Below are 9838 nucleotides of genomic sequence, written 5' to 3' on the forward strand. Positions count from 1 at the left end.
GGCCTCCACAAGACACATTTATGCCACATATGTGTAAGTCGCCCTTGGAACGATGTACAGCCAAGTGTTTTCAACTGTCACGCGAGCAAATGGAATATTGATATCCAGCCCGCAAGCCATCCGAATCTTCCGGGGCAGAAACCGTTGTTCTCACGCGTGGTTCCCTGGTCCACGCGTTGAGGGCTGTAATGGCGGGCGAGGCCAGGGCGAGCCACCAGACCCCAAGGGGACAGGCTAGGAACGGTGGGTTGCGCTACACTCCTGAGGGACTCTACGGAGAGCATCGGCGTCAAGGACCTGAAAGACGCACGGCCGGTGATTCCTACCACATCCTCCTCACTCTTTTTCCTGCTGACCCGCTAGCAAAGTGGTTCTTCTCTCCAGTCGCCGGGACCTCATGCGCCGCTGGCCTGAAGCTCTTGGTTGCGGAGGGAGAAAGGCTTCCAGCACGGACACACGACCATTCCGCTGGACTGGAGGTGAGGCGGCCACCCGGCCACTTTGGGCTCCTCGTGCCTCGGGGTCTACAGGCAAACAAGGGGCGTCGTACTGATAGCACGGATGGATCCTGATGCCCACAGGGCAATCGGGCGGCTCCGAACCATAGAAGGAAGGCAGGGCACCTCGGGAGCACAGGAGCTGGCTCAAGGCATCTCTCAGCACCACCCTGCCCCGCGATTTCAGTCAAAGCAGAACTCCCACGAGGCAATTCAAGGAGGACCCTGAGTAGCCCAGGCTCCGCCATCAGGGTCCCAGCCCAGAACCGTGGGCGCCACCGGCTCCGAATGCCCATAAGCACCTCCTGCCCGGAGATGGACAGGAAGGGCCCTTCCCACTGCCCACCGCCACGGTGGCTTTCTGCTTCCCACACTCTCCACACCCTGAGCCCACCGGTCATGTGCTCTTTGGAATCATGCCAAGACTGTTGAGGGTCACGAATCGGGTCAGGGTGGGACCACCAGGGCTCCGAGGCGCTGCTTCCGTCTCCCTGCAAACTCTGAAACACAAGCCCGTCACGTGATGCAAGTCGGGCGCTGGGGAAAAGGCAAAACCCACCAAAGACGTTCTGGTCAATACAATCACATGGTCATGATGAAATTCTGAAAAATACTCATCCTTTGTCCGCTGCAAAGTGGCACAAACAGGAACCAGGAAGTGACAGTGTGTCAGCCTCTCACCTGACCCTGGCAGGTATATACAGGGCCCCCGGCCCAGGAGACTCCACACCTGAACACCTCCCCTCTGCACCTGCATCTCTGACCGACTCCGCCCAAAACCCACCAGAAACATGGGCTGCTGTGGCTGTTCTGGAGGCTGTGGCTCCAGCTGTGGGGGCTGCGGCTCCAGCTGTGGGGGCTGCGGCTCCAGCTGCTGTGTGCCCGTGTGCTGCTGCAAGCCCGTGTGCTGCTGCAAGCCCGTGTGCTGCTGTGTGCCAGCCTGTGCCTGTTCCAGCGGCGGCTCGTGTGGGGGCTCCAAGGGAGGCTGTGGCTCCTGTGGGGGCTCCAAGGGGGGCTGTGGCTCCTGTGGGGGCTCCAAGGGGGGCTGTGGCTCCTGTGGGGGCTCCAAGGGGGGCTGTGGCTCCTGTGGGGGCTCCAAGGGGGGCTGTGGCTCCTGTGGCTGCTGCCAGTCCAGCTGCTGCAAGCCCTGCTGCTGCCAGTCCAGCTGCTGCCAGTCCAGCTGCTGCAAGCCCTGCTGCTGCCAGTCCAGCTGCTGCAAGCCCTGCTGCTGCCAGTCCAGCTGCTGCAAGCCCTGCTGCTGCCAGTCCAGCTGCTGCAAGCCCTGCTGCTGCCAGTCCAGCTGCTGCAAGCCCTGCTGCTGCCAGTCCTGCTGCTGCAAGCCCTGCTGCTGCTCTTCCGGCTGTGGGTCCTCCTGCAGCCAATCCAGCTGCTGTGTCCCCGTTTGCTGCCAGTGCAAGGTCTGAGGCTCTGGCTGATGGCCTCAGGGAACTCCGAAAGACCTGTGCTTGCCCTCAAGTGACTATAGGTACATCCTGGTTACACCCCCCCCAAAAAAAAACACACACACACACACAAAGCCCGCCCCCCAAACACTTCCTCTCCACTTGCTGGATCCCTCCGGTGTCTTGGCTTAGACTTTGCCCCCAGCCCTTGTGGCAAAGCAATGGACTACTCTCATACACATTCCCGACAAAGGCGATCCCATCCTGCAGGCCCTTTGGCCTCTCCTACTGCCATGCCTTCACGCCTGAGCCACACTACCTGCAAAAGGCCCACAGGGCCAGGACGTGGCTCAGATCCCCCTCTCTCATCATTCTCTGTGTCAGAGCACCACATCCGTGCTCTCGTCTGCTTGCTAGGAGCTTGATGGCATTGGCGTCGCAATGTCTCCTGGAAGCTGCCTCACTAACACAGGTGTGTTAAGATCCAATGGGTCTTGCTGCACCACCCCCATAAGTGGTCAATAAACTCTCCCCCCATAAGTCTTGGTCTTCGTGTGGCGGTTTCCTTCCATCCGCGGTCTCACTTGCAAAACACACCGTGTGTCCCTCATCTCACTTCTTAAGGGACCACTGCTCCCCACATCTTCACTGCTGTCACTCCACTGTTGGCTCACTGCTCGCTGCACATACGTTTGTGGAATTCAATCAGGAACGACTCACTACACGCATGGAGGAATGAGTCAATAAGTCAGGAAGAGACGACTGAATGTAAAAGAGTCGTTCTTATCAGGCTTAAGGGAGCCCAGACAGCTGAGCCTCCGTGGGATTCACACTTTGTTGGAATCGTGGAGGCTGCTCCTTCCCCATGCCATGATCTGCTTCGCAAGGCATCCCATGAGTGGTGTCTGCGCCCATCCAGGCCGCAGAGCAGGAGCCAAGCCTAGAGACAGGGCAGTGACTTCAAAATGGGCTGTGTTCCTCAGGTGTTCCGGATGACAAAAGGAGAAACGGTGCCGTTTTCAGACACCAGAGGCAGGGTGTCTCGGCACAGACTGACGAGCACTCTTTCCATCTCTGGGCTCACAGACATCACAGCGTTGGTTCCACACAGGATGCAACAGAAGGCGATGTCCTCGACCCGATCAAAGGATCTACCAAACAGCCACAGCTGCCACCACACGTCCCACTGAAAGCCTGGAATTTCCTTTGAAGGTCAGGGACAGGAAAGGATGTCCACATTCACCACATCTACTCAACATTGCACTCAAGGTCTACCCAGGGTAATAAGGCAAGACAAGGACGTAAAAGGCATCCATGTGGGAAACAAAGAAGGAAAAGTAGGTCTCTTCACAGAACACATAATCTTGCACAAACAAAAGAACCTAAGACGTGCACGCACACGCGCGCGTGCGCGCGCACACACACACACACACACACAAACCACAATCATACATCAACTCAGTGGGTTGCACGATCCATCCGCAATATACAACAATCAGCTGTATTTCTAGACACGAGCAATGAAGAATCATCATTGAAATTCAGAAAACAATGTCCTCAAAAAGAACAAATGCTTAAGAATATACTTGAAGGGGCACCTGGGGGGCTCAGTCAGTCTAGCGTCCCACTCTTGATTTTCACTCAAGTTGTGACGCTCAAGTTGTGAGTTGGATCCTCCAGTCGGGCTCCATGCTGACAGTATCGAGCCTGCATGCGATTCTCTCTCTCTCTCCATCTCCCTCCCTCTCCCTCTCTCTCTCTCTCTCTCTCTCTCTCTCTCTCTCTGTCTCACTCAAAGTAATTTAATAATTACACTTTAAGAAAAAAGAATGAACGGAACGAAAAATGTGCAAGACTGACATCCTGAAGACTGCAAAACAGCACTGAAAGAAGGTATAGAAGAGTACATTAAATACAAAGGCATCCAACGTTCATGGATCAGAAGACAGAATATGGTGAAAATGACAACACTACAAATCATGATCTGCAGATTGAATGCAACCACTATCAAAATCCAATGTTGCTTTTCGCAGAAATTGACCATCTGACCCTAACTTTCCTATGACGATGGATGCGGAAATGAATGAAAGGGATGTCGGGTAACGAAAACAATCTAGCCAAAGAAACTCAACGGTGGGGGACTCACACATCCCAATGGCAATGGGTGCTGCACGGCTACAGCGATGGAAGCACTGTGGTGCTGCCAGAAGGATAGACTCACAGATCAGTGCCATAGAATGGACGGTATGAAGACGAGCCCTTGAACTTACGTTCCACTGACTTTCACCCAGAGTGCCAAAACAATCAATGCAAGAGTCTTTTCCATAACGAGTGCTGACACACCTAGAAATCCACTTTCAAAAGAATGAAGTTGCATCTTTACATCCCATCATATAAGAAAACAACATCAACAACAACAACAACAACAACAACAACAACAACAAAAATCCTTCTATCTGGATCAAGCATTTTAGCATCAAAGTTAAAACGATGCACTATAAAACTCTCAGGAGAAATCCTGGGTTACGTCTTTGAGACCTTCTCTCGGCAATGGCTCTGAGATACGACAGAAAAAGCACAGGAAGAAAAACTCAGGCAAATTGGGTGCCATCAAAATGTAACACTGTTACATAGGCAAAACTCTTACTCCTCGAAATCAACCAGTCAATCCAGCAACCAATCAATGAATAAGAATGAACCCCCCTCCACACACACACACACACACACACACACACACACACACAAGAAAAAAACAATTGAGCACTGGATCTGGATAGACATTGGTCCAAGAAGGTACACGGTTGGCGAATAAGCCAATGAGAAGATGCTCAACGTTGTTAGGAATCAGGGAAATGCAGATCAGAACCACAAGGAGATCCCAGTGCCTAGGATGGCTAGGATCCAAAAGACAGACAATAAGACGTCCTGGGGAAGGTGTGGAGAAACCAGAGCCCCGCGCGTTGCCGATGGGACTCAAATGGAGGCAACTGCCTTGCAAAAGAGGTTGACGGCTCCCCACGTGTTAAGTAGAGATTCCATGCGACTCAGAAATTGCACTGCTAGATATATCCCCAAGAGAAGAGAGAACGTACAGCATGCCAAAATTCGTGTGCTACGTCGCGTAGTAGCATTCTTCACAAAGGCCGCCACGGGGAAATAACCAAATGTCCGTCAACTGATGCGTGGGTAAACAAACTGGTCTATCCATGGCATGGGATCTTACTTAGCTCGTTTTCGAAGGGTATAAAGCTCTGATACATGCTAATCAAACAAAGAAACAAACAAAAACGTTGAAAACCGTATGCTAAGTGAAAGGAGACACACGCAAAAGGCCACATACTATACGACCCCATTTCTCTGACAGTGTCCACAAAGCCATCTACACTAGCAATGAAGAATCATTCTAGATCAGTATGTTCTGGGGGCTGGGTGGGAAGGGACGAATGGATACCACGTGCTCGCGTTACGGAGTTGTGTTTGGGGGGCCATGAACATGTTCTGGAACGAGTCACAAGTGATGCTTGTATCACTTTGCGAATCGACCAAACACCACTCAATTGCACACGTCAAAGGCTGAATTTTATCACATACGGAGTAGGTCTCCATTCTCAAATTCATGTGACGTGACGTTGTTTGGGCATCCTCTTCTATGGGGAAGAAACTCGTCCACGGTTAAGAATCTTCCCAAACCACCTTGGGATTGCCATCGAAGGTGCGCCTTTTAGTCATGGACTGCAGATTCCCATTTCAGGGCAAACGTCATGAACCCCCCTAAGGAATATTCAAGACGGCACCAAAGTATTTCCCAGAAGCTGACATTTAATATATTCTACGGCTGTATTTCTTTGGTCCGTGGACATGACATGCTAGAAGAGGGTTTCATTGTGATAGGATGTGAAAGCGTCTTCAGGAGGGAAGCCATGCCTGCAGAGCATGGGAGGAGCTTGGAGGTGGCCACGCCCCTCCACCCACCAAGAAAAGGCTCCACTGAAAAAACCAGCAGCCCTTGTCAGATCCACCAAAGAACCGAGGTCACAGGGCATCCTGCTGCATGCCCCCCCACGCCCCGCCCTGTGTTGGAGAGACAGAGGGGCAGAGACAGAGAATCACAACTTACAGAAACAGAGGGTAAGCCAACCTCAGTGCAGACATGCCCGAGAGCTAACATCTCCACGGGGACACACTCCAAAACTCCCCTCACGCTTTGGGCCAGAGGGAGCATGGAAGGAGACATGTAGAATTATGCCAGAGCACGTCCCCACCTTCCTGAGGTCTGCCCTCAGGATACATGGTTTGACCAAGCCCAACGTTGCTGGGGTTTAATCAGAGCCCAGTGACCTGGAGGGGAGGAAATACTCAGCTCCAGTCCCAGGCTGATTCATGACCACCTGGCGGCGGGGTGGCAGCCCGGCTGGCGGCGGGGGCGTGGTGGGGACCGACTGAGGCCGCCTAGTAAAGGTTGCAGGCCAGGTCACTAAAAGACGAAGAACATCCCCTCACCCCCAGCCCTTATTAACACACCCCTCCAGGCCTAGGTACCACCATTCCTCTTCCCCGGTGCATCACGTCCCGCTTTCGACATCAAAGTACAAGGCATACTAACAGACAAAGAGCTCAGCTGGGAGACACAGAGCGGGCATCACAGCCAGACCCAGGCACGGCAGGGACTTTGCAATGATCAGACGAGGAAGTTAAAATAAATATGATTGACACGCTGAGCCTCTCAGGACACCTCCGAGAGGAAACGGGTGACGGAAGCAGCGACAGGAAATCCTACCACAGATTCCCAGAAAGGGCTAGAGATCAAAGGCACTGTGCCAAAGGCGAAGAAAGGCTTTGATGGACCCATCAGCTGACCGGACACGGTGTGCACGCACTCCGTGAACTCAGGCAGGTCAATGGAAACTTCCCAAGCCTGAAGGACAGAAAAATGCCTGGCGGGGGGGGGGGGGGGTGGCGGGACAGGGTGGGGAAGGAAAGGAACACGCCCAACCGAGACCTAGACACGCAAAAGAGAAACCAAAGCTATCGACTTTGCACGCGTGGTTTAAAATTTGAAGGGAATTTGTCAAACTAATAAAGGCGGTGGCATAGATACTTAAGCCTAAGGGCCTGCAGGGCATTTCTCTTCGCGTTGCTCAGACTTGAGCCCTGCGTCCCTTTGGCAGGGAGTCTTAGCTTTGTCGTATTCTTTTGATTTTATCTTTCCGAAGAGGGGGCTCTCGGCCTCCACAAGACACATTTATGCCACATATGTGTAAGTCGCCCTTGGAACGATGTACAGCCAAGTGTTTTCAACTGTCACGCGAGCAAATGGAATATTGATATCCAGCCCGCAAGCCATCCGAATCTTCCGGGGCAGAAACCGTTGTTCTCACGCGTGGTTCCCTGGTCCACGCGTTGAGGGCTGTAATGGCGGGCGAGGCCAGGGCGAGCCACCAGACCCCAAGGGGACAGGCTAGGAACGGTGGGTTGCGCTACACTCCTGAGGGACTCTACGGAGAGCATCGGCGTCAAGGACCTGAAAGACGCACGGCCGGTGATTCCTACCACATCCTCCTCACTCTTTTTCCTGCTGACCCGCTAGCAAAGTGGTTCTTCTCTCCAGTCGCCGGGACCTCATGCGCCGCTGGCCTGAAGCTCTTGGTTGCGGAGGGAGAAAGGCTTCCAGCACGGACACACGACCATTCCGCTGGACTGGAGGTGAGGCGGCCACCCGGCCACTTTGGGCTCCTCGTGCCTCGGGGTCTACAGGCAAACAAGGGGCGTCGTACTGATAGCACGGATGGATCCTGATGCCCACAGGGCAATCGGGCGGCTCCGAACCATAGAAGGAAGGCAGGGCACCTCGGGAGCACAGGAGCTGGCTCAAGGCATCTCTCAGCACCACCCTGCCCCGCGATTTCAGTCAAAGCAGAACTCCCACGAGGCAATTCAAGGAGGACCCTGAGTAGCCCAGGCTCCGCCATCAGGGTCCCAGCCCAGAACCGTGGGCGCCACCGGCTCCGAATGCCCATAAGCACCTCCTGCCCGGAGATGGACAGGAAGGGCCCTTCCCACTGCCCACCGCCACGGTGGCTTTCTGCTTCCCACACTCTCCACACCCTGAGCCCACCGGTCATGTGCTCTTTGGAATCATGCCAAGACTGTTGAGGGTCACGAATCGGGTCAGGGTGGGACCACCAGGGCTCCGAGGCGCTGCTTCCGTCTCCCTGCAAACTCTGAAACACAAGCCCGTCACGTGATGCAAGTCGGGCGCTGGGGAAAAGGCAAAACCCACCAAAGACGTTCTGGTCAATACAATCACATGGTCATGATGAAATTCTGAAAAATACTCATCCTTTGTCCGCTGCAAAGTGGCACAAACAGGAACCAGGAAGTGACAGTGTGTCAGCCTCTCACCTGACCCTGGCAGGTATATACAGGGCCCCCGGCCCAGGAGACTCCACACCTGAACACCTCCCCTCTGCACCTGCATCTCTGACCGACTCCGCCCAAAACCCACCAGAAACATGGGCTGCTGTGGCTGTTCTGGAGGCTGTGGCTCCAGCTGTGGGGGCTGCGGCTCCAGCTGTGGGGGCTGCGGCTCCAGCTGCTGTGTGCCCGTGTGCTGCTGCAAGCCCGTGTGCTGCTGCAAGCCCGTGTGCTGCTGTGTGCCAGCCTGTGCCTGTTCCAGCGGCGGCTCGTGTGGGGGCTCCAAGGGAGGCTGTGGCTCCTGTGGGGGCTCCAAGGGGGGCTGTGGCTCCTGTGGGGGCTCCAAGGGGGGCTGTGGCTCCTGTGGGGGCTCCAAGGGGGGCTGTGGCTCCTGTGGGGGCTCCAAGGGGGGCTGTGGCTCCTGTGGCTCCTGTGGCTGCTGCCAGTCCAGCTGCTGCAAGCCCTGCTGCTGCCAGTCCAGCTGCTGCCAGTCCAGCTGCTGCAAGCCCTGCTGCTGCCAGTCCAGCTGCTGCAAGCCCTGCTGCTGCCAGTCCAGCTGCTGCAAGCCCTGCTGCTGCCAGTCCAGCTGCTGCAAGCCCTGCTGCTGCCAGTCCAGCTGCTGCAAGCCCTGCTGCTGCCAGTCCTGCTGCTGCAAGCCCTGCTGCTGCTCTTCCGGCTGTGGGTCCTCCTGCAGCCAATCCAGCTGCTGTGTCCCCGTTTGCTGCCAGTGCAAGGTCTGAGGCTCTGGCTGATGGCCTCAGGGAACTCCGAAAGACCTGTGCTTGCCCTCAAGTGACTATAGGTACATCCTGGTTACACCCCCCCCAAAAAAAAACACACACACACACACAAAGCCCGCCCCCCAAACACTTCCTCTCCACTTGCTGGATCCCTCCGGTGTCTTGGCTTAGACTTTGCCCCCAGCCCTTGTGGCAAAGCAATGGACTACTCTCATACACATTCCCGACAAAGGCGATCCCATCCTGCAGGCCCTTTGGCCTCTCCTACTGCCATGCCTTCACGCCTGAGCCACACTACCTGCAAAAGGCCCACAGGGCCAGGACGTGGCTCAGATCCCCCTCTCTCATCATTCTCTGTGTCAGAGCACCACATCCGTGCTCTCGTCTGCTTGCTAGGAGCTTGATGGCATTGGCGTCGCAATGTCTCCTGGAAGCTGCCTCACTAACACAGGTGTGTTAAGATCCAATGGGTCTTGCTGCACCACCCCCATAAGTGGTCAATAAACTCTCCCCCCATAAGTCTTGGTCTTCGTGTGGCGGTTTCCTTCCATCCGCGGTCTCACTTGCAAAACACACCGTGTGTCCCTCATCTCACTTCTTAAGGGACCACTGCTCCCCACATCTTCACTGCTGTCACTCCACTGTTGGCTCACTGCTCGCTGCACATACGTTTGTGGAATTCAATCAGGAACGACTCACTACACGCATGGAGGAATGAGTCAATAAGTCAGGAAGAGACGACTGAATGTAAAAGAGTCGTTCTTATCAGGCTTAAGGGAGCCCA

The 9838-nt window shown here is 54.8% G+C and overlaps 2 protein-coding genes across 4 annotated transcripts; both read left to right on the forward strand.

The window, feature by feature from the left end:
- The first annotated feature begins 1043 nt into the window (after positions 1-1043).
- LOC123380680 (keratin-associated protein 5-7-like) lies at positions 1044-2275 on the forward strand. Of its 2 annotated transcripts, XM_045039736.1 has the most exons (3): positions 1044-1429; positions 1508-1731; positions 1876-2275. In XM_045039736.1, exons 1-3 carry the CDS (start codon positions 1289-1291, stop codon positions 1919-1921), a joined length of 411 nt encoding a protein of 136 aa, XP_044895671.1. In that variant the 5' UTR covers positions 1044-1288; the 3' UTR covers positions 1922-2275. The 2 variants fall into 2 exon arrangements, with proteins under 2 accessions (XP_044895671.1, XP_044895670.1); XM_045039735.1 differs by having other exon boundaries at positions 1087-2275.
- Positions 2276-8166: 5891 nt separating this feature from the next.
- On the forward strand, positions 8167-9408 carry LOC123380676 (keratin-associated protein 5-6-like). 2 transcript variants are annotated; one of them, XM_045039728.1, is made up of 3 exons: positions 8167-8553; positions 8632-8864; positions 9009-9408. In XM_045039728.1, exons 1-3 carry the CDS (start codon positions 8413-8415, stop codon positions 9052-9054), a joined length of 420 nt encoding a protein of 139 aa, XP_044895663.1. In that variant the 5' UTR covers positions 8167-8412; the 3' UTR covers positions 9055-9408. The 2 variants fall into 2 exon arrangements, with proteins under 2 accessions (XP_044895663.1, XP_044895662.1); XM_045039727.1 differs by having other exon boundaries at positions 8211-9408.
- The last annotated feature ends 430 nt before the right edge of the window (positions 9409-9838 follow it).

This window comes from Felis catus, chromosome D1 (genome assembly GCF_018350175.1).
Source record: "Felis catus isolate Fca126 chromosome D1, F.catus_Fca126_mat1.0, whole genome shotgun sequence".
Taxonomy (NCBI): domain Eukaryota; kingdom Metazoa; phylum Chordata; class Mammalia; order Carnivora; family Felidae; genus Felis; species Felis catus.